Here is a 16,016-nt window from a genome sequence, read left to right as displayed (position 1 = left end):
AAGAAAATAATGCTTCTGTACTGTCAAAATGGAAAAATGTAATTTTTATGGAAATATTGTATATAATTGATTTTAAACTTTACAGATGAAAATTATGAATAATAATTACAACCATTTTATGGCAAAGTATGATGAAATTAAAATCTTCAGGTTCACGAGAAGTAAAGGTCTTGGTGATGGAATTTTCAGAATATATTAAACAACAAGACTTGGCACTTACGATTGGGCTTAAATATCCTTTACCCTGAAATCGATAAATTTTATAGGGGTTAATTTTCTTGGTTTCAATGAACCAATATATTTTCCTCAAACCACGAAAATTTGACCCCTCAAAAATGTGATTGACGGTATTTCTTTTGAAAATAACTCAGAAAAATGATTGAACAGTTGTTCATAAGGAGAAAAAAAACTGCACATAATTTCTGAATCATAACGAAGAAACAGAGGGCTTTTGGAACATGAACTCCACAAGCTTATTAATCTACCATTGAACTTTTAATTTTTCCGTCAGAAGCTTTGGAATGTTTCTTAAACAGAGTTATTCTCTCTTATTCTTAGATTTTGTCTTTTATCAATCAATAAGCCGTCAATATGACGGTATCAGCTTTGATTATGTGTGGGGTTTTTTCTGACTACATCACATCAACATGTTTTGTTTCAATTTGCCCTGCTTATATTTATCTATGATCAAAAATGTGAGAAAAAAACAGCTCAGATTCCAAAAATATAATTCTTCGAATAAACTCAATGATTATTAGACAAGTGTTTTCAAAACAAACACATGTTGTTTGCATATAACACTGTTCCATGGAGAATCTATATATCAAAGTATAGATGAACAGAGACAATAACATCGACATAAAACTTGCTGCAAAAATAACTATCACTGATTCACTGGTTTGTCATGTGTTTGAGATCACATTAGAAGAAAGATGCATTTCCTTCCTTTATATAAAAACACGAACACTCATACACTGGGAGTCTGTGTTCTCATTCATCATCATCAAGTTGAAGCAGTTTACAACTACTTGCTCTGTGCTCTAGGCATCGGTTCAATTTTGTCAAAGTTGCAATAGTATTTCAAAAATCGGTGCCACAAAAATTATATCAATGAATCCTAGAGGATTAAAGAGCCCTTCATTTTTGGCTAAAACAGGAGGTGCTTTAAGGATATTATCACATTAGAATTGGTTTAAATAAGTGAGAATATTTATCAGCTCTGCAGAATATCCAAAACCAGAGGGTGGTCTTTCATGACTGGCCATGAACACTTTTGTTTGTCCAGTTCCTTGCTTATTTCTGTCATAGTCCTGAGAGCAGTAAGGCGGTCCATTATGTGCCACAACCTTTGCTCTGGCTTGAAGTTCTTACGTTTTGCTAGCACTCTAAAAGCATTGATCAGCTTCCACTGAATTCGTTCTACGGCTTTTGGTTCCTCCAACTGACAACGATCTGTGGGCAAACAAAAAAATTTAAATGAACTCCCTCTAGTTACTAAAAATTATTAAAAAAAAACAACAACAATATAATAGTAATCTAACAGTCAAGGGCGTATTAATTTTTAAACACAACAACTAAATTACTGGTGGTTTTTTTTTAGATAAACAGAAAAAATTATATCATAGTCTTTCTAATTATCTACAACAGCACTAATTCTGAAAATGTCTAGTTTCTATTTAATCTTATCAAAGTATATTTTATATATTACTTGATTATATCAAGGTTTGGCTCAAGGTCGAAGAAAACACTATTCAACTAAAAATGAATGATTACTCAACGCACTTGAGGTCTCTAATTTCAATAGTGAAAAACCAACACCAAACATGGAGCATGATACATAAAATGAAAGGCATTTAATATTCTGAGTATTTCCAACTCCAATTTACCTGAGTACATGCGAGAAGATATTGACATACACATGTAATGACGTGTTTATATTCTTCCAAAACATATCTAGCCATTTCTGAACCTATATTATGAATGACATACAATAAGGCACGATGAACAATGTAGCTATGTGCAGGAAAAGTAGGTAGGATGATAAACATGGAAAACATAAGGAACACAAAGCAGACATAGCCCCCGCAATAGCATACATTATTTCTCATGGTATATACTCTCCTTACCTGAGGAAGTAACAGCGATGCTACGCATCAAAAAACTTTCCTCCCAATCTAGTTTAATCTTTTGTAAGGTGGCAGCCATCTGATTGAATTGACTAGTGACTGATTCATCAATCCCAAATAGCTTATAAACATCTTGTAGCTGTGCATCGATTAACCCCGTAACAACTTTCAGGTGGGGGTTAAAGCAGTGACAATGACCAATGAACATAAATTCAAAATGAGATGCTACAAAGAAAAGAAATACTAGTGCTGAAAGAAGACCATTCTGACTAAATTTACCTGCAAAGGTAACACTTATCCCCCGTAGAAGTAACACCTCATCAAAACACAGGTCAAGGTTAGTAAAGCTTGCACTGAATTGAAATAGGGTGTCCACCATTTCTTTTTCGGCAATTTTTTCCATGTCACTCTGATGCATACCTAACATCCCCGATATCACCCGTAATTCAGGATTAATTGTTTTATGATTCATCAAGTAGAAAAATTCGAAATGAGATGCTGCAAAGCAATTATTACAAATTAAATTATTAAATGAAAATGTTCACTACATTTTCAGAATAAAAGTGATATCCTTTAACACTATGAACAAATACTAAAAATGCTGCAAAATTCGAGAATTCCTTTCCCTATACGAAGTCCATAGCCTGTTATAAGATAGCGAGAGTTACAAACCAGAATGACAGAAACTCAAATTGTCAAAGTTTCTAAAATTTATTGTTTTCTTCTTTGTTTACGTTTAGTTTCACAAATTCTTAGATTCATAATGTCTTAGCGAAGTTGTTACATCCTCCATGGCAGCTGATCCCACCTGATAGTTTAGAGGTCCGTCTTTCCTCTGCTCCCAGTTTGTATCAATGGAGCTTTTAGCTTGATTACTGTTCGTTATCTCCGAACACTCTCTAAGAAAAAGTCACCCACAAATGAAAAATCAGAGGAAATGATATAAACATACAATTATATATTTCATAGTTGGATATTGTTAAATATTTCAGTTGTTATTTATTCTTTTGCATTTTTTTTTTCTTTTTCAGGGGACTTATATGAATCTGACCTAGTTGTTCATAAAGGTGATTAAAAAATGCCAAATATTTCATCTATAGAGGTAAAATACGTAATTTATTTTAAGTCATTTAGGTTTTGCACAAATACTAGTAAATTAACAAAGGTATATTAATAAATAAAATTGTATTATCTACACCCAAGCTCCGAGAACAAAAACTTTAACTTTGTTGAGTAATAACACAGAATTTGGGCATATTGACCTACAATATGGATTTTTTTTCATTTTTAAGTAAGAAAGATCAATTTCAAAAGCAATTAAGTAATGTGTTTTTAATTTCTATCTTTTTAAAATGGAAATGAAATAAATTAATTAAAAGGGTTAAACTAAAATACTGATAACTTTCTCAAAGCAATTTAATTTTCCAATTATTATTATTACCTTTTATAAGTTCTGTCTGATCAGACACGGATAGATCGGCGAATCCCGGAATAGCGCGAACAAAGTCGACCATCATTGTGAGCCCATACTCCATTCTACAAGCCATTTCCTTCATCAGCTCTTGTCTGTTGTCTAAGTCTATCCCAGTTTCTTTGTAAAATTCGTCCCACACATCTTTTGGAATCACGGACATTGAACCAAAAATTTCCACTTTGGCCTTGTAGTCATTCTTAATTAAAGGTAAAAAATGTTTTCAATAAAAATTCTGGTTAAAAGAAGACGAAATGTTTTTTATTCTCTCTTGGTTCACACTTATCTAAGTTTTTTTTATAGTTTTGAACAGAAAAAACATGATTGGACATGATGGCAAAATACATAAAGCTTATAAAGAAAATGCAAGGTTTATATTGCCCTGCTAATTGTACCAAAATATCATTTTTCGAACACTTTGGACCAGTTTAAAAAGTCTTTTAAAGAGGGTCTGTTGAATTTGACCATTGAAACCGAGGACAAGAGATGAAAAACATATATAAAACGAGGTAAAAATCTTTTTGTTTATTAATTAAAGCCAGCAGACTTACATAGATCTGCCACTGCCTGTGTAGGTTGGTTTCCCTGTCAAAGATTTTGTAGGCCTGTGGACAGTTCTTTAGGAGGACGTCTTTCAGGGCCTGGATGATCTGGTCCACCTCCGAGTCACTGATGTAGGTCTCTAGGTGGGAGGGGCTCTCCACCGCCTTCATATTCCTCACCTCCACAGTGTCCTTAGTTCTCTTCTCGTACGTGTATCTACCGGTTTTTATTGCTGAAAGAAACAGAGATCACATAGACAATTTATTTCTTTTCTCCTACAAGTAGAACTAGGAAAAAGTAACACAACAATAATAAATCAAATCAACAAAAATAATTGAATTATCATTTATAAATAAATAATGATTTATAACATTTTTTTTCAAATGAACTTGTATATTTTGTTTCTTTCCATTTCATTAGATTGTGTCTATTAATAGAAAATTGTCTATTAATAATTAAGAAACTGACAGTAAAGAGAGTGAGAACAAATTAACATTACCGTCATGATTTTAAATTAACATTGTCTTGTGATAAACAGTTTTTAGTAATTTGCACTTAAACACTTACCGTTAATAGACATTCCCACTTCCAGACATCTTGCGTATCTACAGGCCGCGCATGGATTTCTTTTTCCTGGCCCCAGATTACAACCGCTTCCCTTTCCCGCGCATTTATACGACTCTTTATTCTGCTGAACCTTAACAATACTTCTTCTGAAGAAACCCTACAAGAAACTTATAGGTTAAGACGTGTATGCTGAAAAAATATCGGTCGATCAATACCCAAATTTCATTTTTAATTTCGGCTGGAAATGAAAAAAATCAAGAAAAATATATATTGCAAAGACCATAATGATACTAATATCCGTTAACATGGGCAAGACCAATTAAATTCCTGCTAGACTTTTCTTTTCAACACCACCTTTACCTTGCAAGCTTCACATGTATTAGCTCCATAGTGAAATCCAGACGCGTTATCCCCGCACACACGACAGGGAGGGAGGAATGTTGATTTAGGACCAGGGTCTTTGGCTTTGGAAACAACAGCTTTGATGGAACTGTTTTTCGCAGAATAGTTCGAGTCTTGTCCACACGGCGTATCAGGGCAGTGTAACCTTTCGCCTGTGGACGGACTACTTGCTGAGTTGGACGAATCACTCACTGCTAAAGCATTGTCTACAATTTCTTCCATGATAATATCTGTCATAGTTGAAGCTGTTTTAAAATCCTTAATACCTTCCATGTCCACCAGGAATTCTACGAACTCCATCATTTTTGGAAGAGAGGTCTGAAAGAAGTGTAATAAGTGATTTGTATCGGTTAAAATTTGCAAATACTTAAAAAGAGGGATGTCAATCCTATTTATGCATTGTCGATAATCTACTAAACTATTTTTATCTAAACAAATTATCATGTCGTTCCGGCTAATATTATTTTACGCTAGTAGTAATACATTACTCGTATATTTAGGTTACTAGTTTTCATTCATAAAACTTCACGGGAGAAAAACAAGCAATTAAGCAGCCCAGATCCGTGAACCGTGTCGGTTTGTGAATGAAAGTGCCAAGGTGCTTATTCTTTTAACAACTATTTCATCTTATTTCTTTACGTGTTTGGGATATATTTGGAAGCATTAAAAGCAAAAAAAGTCACGATATGTGTAAATATTTACTTCATTGAAAACTTCCGTAGACCTCCCAATATCATATAATCGACAAAAATGTGCTGATTTAGAAGTACATATATTTTAATGTAATCAGGAAAAAAATTGTTTGTTATTTTGTTTTCATTTTAAAATTTCATTTATGTCTAATATCGTGATTTGCAATCGCCTGTTTGCTAAAAACCATTCTTAATTAATTTACACACTGAATTGTCAACAGATTTTTCGCTATTTCCCGATCATGACAAGGAGCATATGGCGGATGTGACCGGTCGGTATGGGATGCTCACTCCTCCTTGGCATCTGATCCCACCTCTGATGTTTTGCCGTGTTTGCTGTGGTTCTGTTTGTATCGTTTTATGGACCTTTGAGCTTGAATACTGTTCGTTATCTACATATTCTTCATTCAGAATATAATCAGCATCACTTTTTCGTCGACAGAGTACAGCTCTTCTTGTTAGCAGAAAAGCAAAGAGGTGGGCGTGTCATATTGCTTTCTTGGAAAAAGACTACATATAGTTATATATACTAGTATATCCGTCATTTATTTGCCAGAGGAACGCAAGGAGATTATTTTTAACATAAAGCTTTGATAAAAAAAAATATGTTGGTAAGGTAATTTAATTCCGGAATATCCAATATTGTAACTGGTATCCATAGTTTTTTAAGGTTTTAAATTCAAACGTATGTTTCTGTGTGTATGTGTAAGTGAGTGAGGTCCTCCGACCTTTCTCTCAGAGGGAAACTACTTGTTATTCAATGTAAACTTTCAAAAACTAATAAAAAGGTTACCTGGTGCTTTTTTCCAATCGTGATTGATTGCCTATTTACTTGATATTGCTCGCACCATTTTAAAATAGCGGAGGCGTTGACAAACGCAATAACGTCATAGATTGAAGTTTGAATTTCAAATTTCAATAATGATCAATTATATCAAAGTTTTAAGACAGGGGTACTTTTTTCCTGTTTTAACTGAATGTGATTTCGAAATTCGTGATTTTATTTCTTTAGAATGGTGGATGACGTATATACACGCATATTTATTTCTTAGAAAAATTAATATGTACATGTATTAAGATTTTTCAAACCCATCGATTAAACGATGAGGACATGGAATTTGAAGATAGAAAAGGTAAAGTATATAATCACGTTTATCATAGTCTAGTTGCTTGGTTACCAATACAGTCTTAAAATCTTTTTCTAGTAAAATATCCAAATACGAAACAAATGTGTTGAACTCTGGAAAATCTTTTATTCCGAGTTCAAAGGGACATTTCGAATCAAGGTAGGAATGAAAATGAATATTCTTTAATTGATAAAAGGTGGTCCATATATCTCAATGTTGAATTGAAGGTAACAACAAAGAACTTTTTTCATGTGAAAGATTTTTAATAAATTTTCCTTAATAAAGATACAACAATAGGCCTGTTGTTAACATTCAGCCATTCTGGTACTTATGGGAATTCCATTCAAAACATCTCAGACTGTTGGGTCATTCACCCAGAATCTGCGAGGAGGAAAAAAATCTTTTTTTAAAAAAAAAAGAACTGAAGAAAAATGTGGAGGAAACACTTTCATGATTTATTCCTCATATGAGTTAATCTGATTGCAAAACATCAATCAAAAAAGAATCCATCACTGTTGACAGCAAAAAGTCTGTATTCAGCAAATCAGCATTCTTAAGGGAAGAGGAGGAAAAAAATCTTTTTTTAAAAAAAAAAGAACTGAAGAAAAATGTGGAGGAAACACCAGCTCATGATTTATTCCTCATATGAGTTAATCTGATTGCAAATGTTTGTACTACCAATCAAGGAAAAGAATCCATCACAGGATAGATTGACAGCAAAAAGTCAGTATTAAGCAAATCTACAGCATTCTTATGGGAGCAGGGAATTGAAAAAAGGGAGTTGAAAAGAAAAAAAGAAGGGAAATCGTATGGTCGAACTAAGAACTAAATCAGAGAAAGAAAATACTAATAGCCAAATCAGTCAATTTCACAGACCAGCTTTAGGAAAATACCTCACAACAAGAACACAAAGTTAAGTACACAGAGAGACATGAGAAATTATGTTGACAAGCTAGCAAAAAATGTAGAAAAGGTGCTCAGAAAACAAGACAAGTGAACCTTTTAATGCATCGCAAAAACTCCAAGGGGATGATTTTGAAGCACAGATGTGCCAAAAGGAAATACTTTAAAAGATTATTTAACTAGATATGTCCATCAAAAGAAGCTGAAAGAAAGAACGTTTAGACATTGATGCAGAGTAAATTGTCTCACTGGAAACTATTTGGCAGACAAAATCAGTACCAAGTTATGGACTCCACCAAGAAAGTAAATATAAGAGGAGATATGATGGCGATCAGTGGAAAAATCAGGGATGGACTTAGACCAAGGTACAGAAAAGCAGACAGGCAGAGACAGTGATCCTCGGGGCAGGTCTTATGTGCTCAAGGAACAGAGAGTTAATTTAGTATATGTCAAGTTAATTATTTCACTCTGCCTTGGGCATATCAAGTTCTTTAAAAGTCAATGAGGTATTGATTTCATTCCTCCATGGCACCTGATCCCACCTCTGATGGTTTGGTGGTCCGTGTTTGCTCTGCTCCTATTTTGTATTGTTTTATGGTTTTTGATCTTGAATATAATACTGTTCGTTATATCTCCATATGTTTCATTCATGAAATTTGAGGATAATGCACGATATTCAAGCTCAAAGTCGATTTAAACAAAGCAAATCGGGAACAGAGCAAAGAAGGACTACTAAAAACATTTGAGATTGGATCAGGTGCCATGGAGGAGTGAGCAGCGTAAGTCGGCATTTAAATCCACGATAGGTTGTATTTGCCGACAAGGTCACTAAATCAACCATAGAATTTGCGAAGTGACGACTTCGAACGAGACTTGTTGTTATTCTTATTTCATAAACTTTTTCAGGGGCAAAGAGAAGGCAACTCTTTTGTTTCAGGACATCCAAAATAAGACAAACTGGAAGAAGTTGTGTTGAGCTGCTGTTTGTCAATAGTTTTGTATCTTCTTTATACGTAGATCATGCTCTTGATTATCTAATCAACTGAGAGATATAAACACCGCACGTGATAAGGGTTCATTGCTGCATAGGTAAGCGAAGCAGACGACTGAAAAGTCAATATGTTTACCATAATTCTTCGTTTTTATATTACCGTAAACGTCTAGCTCTTTCTAGTAAAATAATATCCAAAACCTACGTTCCAAATGATTTTTGATACTAGGACATGCATTCAGCAGGTCTTGTAAAAAGGAGTGTTAAATCTTAAGTCAAATATAAAATCATACCCAATCCAAATTGATGGACAAAGCATTAAAAAAATAAACACTGTGGCTGGTTCGGGCTTCTGGAATACTTTGAAAACCTGGATTTACGGTTCCCACAAAATTCACCAACATTCTTTCCTAGTCAAACTCGAATTTAATAATAAAAAAAAAAACCTTGGACAACACTCAAGGAGCAAATATGTACCTAGTTTACAAGATTCACAAACCACGAAAAATTAAAATAGCACCGATTCTTTTTATTGATTTGATGTAAACATATTTTATTGAACACAACCAATGGAATTGAACATGAGTTATTCCAACTTAAATTGTCCTCTCCAACACAAACAAAATGACAAAATTATATACACGTGATGTACAACCAACAAACATCAAAGTTATTTCTTAACTTTTTAGAGGAATGGGGTGATGCTAAGTATTCATTCACAACACAAAGAGATATCTCTCTTATCAGAAGGTCCATATGAACCTAATCAAAGTCACAGTGTCAAAAAAAGCTCTTGTTTACAACTTTACACACTTATCTCAATGGATTATATTTCCATAAAGAAATTTAAGTTTGATCTTCAGGTAAAAAGATGGGGAACAAGTCAAATGGGATTATGCCTATACAGTATAACATGACGATGAAATTGTATTTACAGTTTTCTTCGATATTTACATTAAATTATACATATACTTTATGAAAAATCTCTAAAATTTGGATAAATCTCACAAAGATTGAAATTAACAATACATACACTTAAGTGGAACATTTTCTCATATGATAGCAAAATTTTTTGATATGAGTGGGTGTTTACTTGCTTTTTGTGTTTGTTTTTTTTAAGTTTGTCGTAAAAGTTAGCATAAAAATTTACATTTTTGATTAACAACAACGAAAAAAGAAAAAAAAAAAAAAAGAATGGAGCAACGACCCTTTTTACCTTTAAAATACATTTATTATTAATTATCTGACCAATCTAATTTATGTTTCCGAGACTGGAAGACCATATAGTCAAGGTTCATACTTTATTAGTAGGACGATAATATAAAATTACATTTCCTATCTCCGAATACGTTCTCTAAAAAAAATGTTATACAAAAGATGTCGTAAAACACACAACTCTTTATAATTTTCTTCTACAATGCACAGTAACAATATCGAATCATTGATATTTAAATATCATTTAAATTGGCTTTTAAAACTATTTAGAGTGCTTTATAGTGCATTGTACATGTTGTACCTGTGTTAGGAAGGGAATTAACGTTATGGATGACTATTTAGTTTATCAACAACAAATCAACAATAAGATACACTGAAAGTATTTCATTTGAGGATTTCAGTAAGCATAACATGTACAGCGACATTCTAAATGTTGCGTCTATATTTAGAACGACGTACTTGACTTCTTTATTAAACATCCATGTAAATAAACCATTGGGTCTTAATTGATTGATTCTGTTGTTAAACAAACTTAGTTTACCATTGCTTCTCTGTTCACATTTAATAAATTACAATTTACGACATTTTTGATAAACTTTCAAAACCGAAAATTACAAGCCGCGTAGAAAACTAGATGTCGTCATGCGTGAATGTCAATTTATAGGACGTTTTAATAACCTGTCCCGGGCTAGTCTTAAGAGCTAATAATTGGCATTTTACACAAACGAGAAGTTTTCTTTTCTAGTTAATATGTTACTAGAAGTCTGAAACTTTAACAACTTACCATTATTTTGTGTTTTAGTGTCCATTTTCTCTGATAAACAAGGGAATTAGCTCCTTATTTGTACTGTACACGTATCACTGCCCGACAGGTTGTTATTTACACTGACCTAGTTTATGGAAACGAACCCACATTTCATGAGTACTTAACCATATGAGACACTTGAACTGCAGTGGCTCATAGACGAGTAGATAGGACACATGGTAAGTCTTATTGATAGTACAGCATGTCAAATTTGGCGAATCTATAGAGATTTTACTGTGACAGATTTCAGGTAACAGGACATATATATCTAATAATATACAAATACAAACCATACATAACCAGACAGGAATTTTTAGAATTACTCTAAGCGCATCGAACATTGAAGCTGTTAAATATTGATTAACATTTTAAATTTAAAAAAGGGGGAAATTTGTTATTTCATTTTTATTCAAACAGTAGCATTCCAGCATAAGGAAAAACACTTTCTATTTCAATTTATGCGAGAAAAAATTAATAAGGAAATTAAATGTTTTAACATGATTCAGAGCCGAAGGAACCGGGGGTAGGGGGGGGGGGGGTGACCTCTAAATAAATTATCCAATATTATATAGATAACACAAGTACGCACTATATCCTCGTGTCTCCTAACAATACAATCTTAACTATGACCTGTTTTTATTTCATTTTTATAAATTTATTTTAATTTTTTTATTTATTTATTTTGGCTTTTCGATAAATATATATCTTTGGTATTGTCCCCTCCCCAAACTGATTACGTTTGTCGTGTCACCTCCCCAAAACTTGCTTCGTGACTTATATGCTTGTTTATAAAATGAAATACCTTGTTTTCGCTTGTTCCGGTCTCATTTTCCGTCTCTGGTTCCAAACAGTCAGGAAGGTCCAGGCCAAAGCCTTTATTCTCTTCAACACAGTCCCTTCTCTCCTCAACCTGTGTTCCAACAAAATTAAGCTCACTCTGCATTTGCACATCTTCATGCAGCTCTTCACTAAAACCACCACTCAATTTTAAGCTCTGTCCGACCGTGGCAGTGAGGTTTTCTCCAAAGGAAGCACCAGAAAAGGATCCAGGATCAATTTCTTCTGAAATCTGATAGTCACTGATAATGAACTCGCTTAATCCCATCTCAAGACCTAGCAACTCATCCCCGGACGGTTCACTTATTCCGAACTCAGCCACGCCCATTTCAAGATCTTGACTGAAACAGTAGGTATCACTGACCATGAAGTCGTGGCTATCATTTGGGATGAATTCTGTAGAATCTTGAGAGAAGGAGTCCTCCATCCTCCCCTCCTTGTTTCTAAAATCATTGTCCGATTCGAAAACTGGGATCGATTCCACAATCATCCTCTGCGATATTTGTTTTATATTTCAAAAGCGGATATATGCATGTTACCCAGAGCGGATGAGGATTACTCATGTATTTTTTATTCTTTATAAAAGACAACACCTCAAGATTGCGTAAGTCCCAGACTTTGCCCCACGTGTCAACAGAGGTCTTACATTTCCATAGCGGTGGTTGGTGATCTATTTATAAATCGTTATAGTTTGTCACCTAGCTGTAAAGGTCGATGTACTGATGGGAAATATGCCAGCTATATACAGTACTTCCTTTCATCCGATCTCCTTACTTAAAATATAATCGCCATACCTCAACCTAATTCTTTTTTTCTAATTTATAATATAAATTTGGTTAATAAATATACGGAAGCCTATCATTGCCACTTTTTCTTAAATGAAAAATTTTAACTTTTTATTTCGACATTTTCAACTTCGAAGTTGATTATTCTGTTAAGTTCGGAATTCCGCTTCAACTTTGCCTTTTGCAACTTTAAAGTTGGTATTTTCAACTTTAAAGTATATAATTCCAACTTCTGAATTGGAAATTCTAAATTGTAGAAAATTATATAGAAAATATACCCTTATAACCTGTTTTTTATGTCTCTCAGTTGACTTGATAAAAAGGAGCTAGCTCTACGTAGGAACGATTTCTAGAACGAGGCAAGCTATTAACAAACAAGTGGATAAAACCAGAATATAAACAGTTTCGCTTAAAGTCATCATTTTGCAAGTGCTACACCCGATACAATGAACTTGTCAGCATATACAATCTATCATTAAGTCAAATACTGGCTGACAATCTAATATTACTTGTTAAGCCATTATTCACTGTCCATACCACCGGTTAATAAATCTACTGCCCTTATATACTAAGTACATCAATGTTATCTAAAATTAATCAAATTTTCAGATACGCGTATAATAATAATACGTGTGATTTTAACATACGGAGATCAGAAAAGTAATTAAGCCCAAACGTCCAAAAAATCAACACATAGTAGAAGCAGAGCGAACACGACCTTTACAAACATAAAAGGTTGGATCTTGTGCCATGGAGGATCGAGCATCCCCTGCCGACCGGTCACACCCGCCATGTGCTCTTTCTCATGATCGGGAAATAACGGAAAATCCGTCGTCAATTCAGTGTATAAATAATGGACTAACAATTAATACTAAAAACGTCACTCAGTCAGAATTGTATTCGATGACAAGGGCATTGTATCGAATATAGAACTTACGAAATGATGACTTTAAACGAGACTGCTGAGTGCTGATGTTCTTGTTTCATCAACTTGTTTGTCAATAAATAGCATGCCCTTGTGCATCCAATCAACTGAGATATATAAACTCCGTATCCAGGTGATGATTGTATTCTAGTATTACTGCATAAGTAAGGAAAGTCGACAATTGAAACGTTAAAGTCATCACGTTTATCACAGAGCTTGGTTGTTAGATTACCATTAACGTCTTTTTCTAGTAAAATATCCTAATGAAACAGTTGTGACTCTGTTGTATCTCTTATCTCGAACTCACCAGGATATATCGTATCGACCTAAAAATGGAAATTACCATTGTTAATTGACAAAATTTTGCGACGTGCTTTGTTCACATTTTCTTATTGGTGATTTATTTTTAAGAAAAATATTTTTGCGATATACCTTTTCCAGATTTACGGTATCTAAATGTCGAGTTGAAGGCCACAGCAAGTGTTTTCTTCTTTCCACGGATAAGATTTTGGACAAATTCTGCTTCATGTGAATACAAAAATAGGTCTGCCAATAACGGGGCACTACCAATGGGAATTCCAATAGATTGTTGGAAGACCTGGTCGCCAAAAAAAAAAAAAAATAGAAATTGTCAACCAGAAACTTAAGCATCTTTTTTATGTCAACTTCAGAGTACTTGTGTGTACAATCAGAATGTTTTTAACAAAATAATTTTGCAAATGACCAATGACAAGGGTAAGTAAATTTACTAGTTTTATATTTATTAAAAAAGCAGCTGTCAATGATATCAAAAATCATGAACTTTAATTTATCGTGGGGAATTGCTGAGTATAAAATTAAAAAGACGTAAGCTTTTAAGCTGTTGATTTTGGTAAAATCCTTTGATTTCAAATTGTTCAAAAGTTCCTTAGAATTTTTCAGTATCCACATCTGATTTACATGACTTCTTGAATATATTGTTGCACAGAAATCTTGAAGTTTCTCCTTCACTACTGTTAATATCTCAGAGAGGAGTAAAGAAAGAGGCTTGCTTACGCATTTACTGGAACCCGCTATGTATCTTTGTGTGTAAGGATTTTTGTGAGGTTTCGGAACCCATATTTATAAGCTTTGAAAAGAGTAAAATTACATTATTGTCGTCCCGTACAATATTGATTTCTTATATAAACCATTTATTTGATTGTACAGAGGCCATTATTCTCAAACATTTTGATACTTTATTTCTGTTTCATGGATCAAAAAAGTTTTAAATTTCATACAAATTAATCATAATGACCCATTTTAACAGGGAACTAAAATTATCAAAAAAAATGCAGTTCATATAGCTTTAATAATTGTTGTTTTGGGTTAATTGTTTGGATATGTATAAAAGTAGAACAGAACTCGACTCAAGTTATCTCTCTTTCTCTTTCAGTGTTAGAGTAACATGTCGTCAAGTACCTGCTCGACAGAGACCATTCACACAGGAGGCTGTCACTGCGGCGCCATCAGGTTCCAAGTTCTGGCGCCAAAACATCTTCATGTGTATAACTGCAACTGTTCAATCTGTTACAAGAAACAAAATAAACACTTCATAGTACCCAAGTCAAAGTTTACTCTCCTGAAGGGCGAGGACAGTCTGACCACATACACCTTTAACACGGGACAGGCCAAACACACCTTTTGTAAAACTTGTGGGGTTCAAAGCTTTTACACGCCAAGGTAAGTTCATACAAACAGCCCAGAGCACAGGCACCTGACGTTACTTATTTTTCTTTTAATAAAGAAAATACCCTCTAAGTAAAAATACACAAAGTGTATTATTAGATAGGGGGTATATTCTTTTATTAAAAGAAAAATAAGTTAGGTCAGGTGCCTGTGGCCCACAGCTAGAAGTTTATACATTTCAAAGCATTGAAAATGATATTTCATTGACTTTTTTTTATCGGTTCAAGCTGCGATTTAGTGACCAAAACATATAAAAATTTGGAAGCACAGAAACAAACAGAAAATTCCCCCCATTATCGTTTATTATGAACACTATATATATTAAGGACATGTATGTATTGTTTGATTTTATATGTGTCTGTATTTAGATCTAATCCTGATGGTTATGGTGTAGCTCCACACTGTCTGGATCCTGGAACAGTAGAACACGTTACAGAGGAAAACTTCGATGGACAAAATTGGGAGCAGCATATCCAGACCTCTGATATCAGGTCAAGGTCAAAAGAGTGACGCTTCAAAGGGAGTGTCGAGCAACACAACAAGAACTCTGATATCAGGTCAAGGTCAAAAGAGTGACGCATCACCGAGAGTAATTAAATCATGAAAGAATGTGTTCAGAAATATTTCTGAACCGGGTGATGTTGAGAAAAAAAATCACGGTATTTATATATTTATGTTTCTGTAAGATCTAATGCTTCAATTTCTCTTTTGGAGAAAAAATGGCAAAAAATTCAGATATTTTTATACTTTCAGCGGTATCTGCATGTACATCAGCTAAGAGAGTTGATAAATAATAAAATGCATTTTCTTTTAGACTTTATTATCATAAACTGTTTCAGATGTCTTACTATTTAATGCGTTTGTGTATTACAGTGTTTCATTATGTTTTATTAATATAAACTATGACATTTTTTTTAGTT

The 16,016-nt window shown here is 33.6% G+C and overlaps 2 protein-coding genes across 4 annotated transcripts; one reads left to right on the top strand and one right to left on the bottom strand.

Moving 5' to 3' along the window:
* Window positions 1-711: 711 nt before the first annotated feature.
* Window positions 712-12,268, bottom strand: LOC134242203 (nuclear receptor subfamily 1 group D member 2-like). Of its 2 annotated transcripts, none has more exons than XM_062724284.1 (7): window positions 11,645-12,268; window positions 5,068-5,427; window positions 4,708-4,864; window positions 4,149-4,372; window positions 3,568-3,796; window positions 2,127-2,351; window positions 712-1,452 (listed from the first exon to the last, which is right to left on the bottom strand). In XM_062724284.1, exons 1-7 carry the CDS (start codon window positions 12,167-12,169, stop codon window positions 1,214-1,216), a joined length of 1,959 nt encoding a protein of 652 aa, XP_062580268.1. In that variant the 5' UTR covers window positions 12,170-12,268; the 3' UTR covers window positions 712-1,213. The 2 variants fall into 2 exon arrangements, with proteins under 2 accessions (XP_062580268.1, XP_062580269.1); XM_062724285.1 differs by lacking the exon at window positions 2,127-2,351 and adding an exon at window positions 2,406-2,624 and having other exon boundaries at window positions 11,645-12,260.
* On the top strand, window positions 10,826-16,009 carry LOC134242204 (centromere protein V-like). Of its 2 annotated transcripts, none has more exons than XM_062724287.1 (3): window positions 10,826-11,021; window positions 14,804-15,090; window positions 15,465-16,009. In XM_062724287.1, the coding sequence occupies exons 2-3, from the start codon at window positions 14,816-14,818 to the stop codon at window positions 15,604-15,606; spliced, it is 417 nt and encodes a 138-aa protein (XP_062580271.1). In that variant the 5' UTR covers window positions 10,826-11,021; window positions 14,804-14,815; the 3' UTR covers window positions 15,607-16,009. The 2 variants fall into 2 exon arrangements, with proteins under 2 accessions (XP_062580271.1, XP_062580272.1); XM_062724288.1 differs by lacking the exon at window positions 10,826-11,021 and adding an exon at window positions 14,388-14,457.
* The last annotated feature ends 7 nt before the right edge of the window (window positions 16,010-16,016 follow it).

This window comes from Saccostrea cucullata, unplaced genomic scaffold, assembly GCF_032062105.1.
Source record: "Saccostrea cucullata isolate Sc308-1 unplaced genomic scaffold, CSIRO_AGI_Scuc_v1 ctg489, whole genome shotgun sequence".
Classification (NCBI taxonomy): domain Eukaryota; kingdom Metazoa; phylum Mollusca; class Bivalvia; order Ostreida; family Ostreidae; genus Saccostrea; species Saccostrea cuccullata.
This window is presented reverse-complemented; position numbering and strand designations above follow the sequence as displayed.

Excerpts from the sequence above, each read along its gene's own strand:
- LOC134242204 (XM_062724287.1), top strand. The coding sequence starts at position 14,816 with ATGTCGTCAAGTACCTGCTCGACAGAGACCATTCACACAGGAGGCTGT. Across the intron at positions 15,091-15,464 it reads CAAAGCTTTTACACGCCAAG|ATCTAATCCTGATGGTTATG; the intron begins GTAAGTTCATAC and ends GTCTGTATTTAG.
- LOC134242203 (XM_062724284.1), bottom strand. The coding sequence starts at position 12,169 with ATGATTGTGGAATCGATCCCAGTTTTCGAATCGGACAATGATTTTAGA. Across the intron at positions 5,428-11,644 it reads CCGGAACAAGCGAAAACAAG|ACCTCTCTTCCAAAAATGAT; the intron begins GTATTTCATTTT and ends CACTTCTTTCAG. Across the intron at positions 2,352-3,567 it reads TCAGACAGAACTTATAAAAG|CATCTCATTTTGAATTTATG; the intron begins GTAATAATAATA and ends TTTTCTTTGTAG.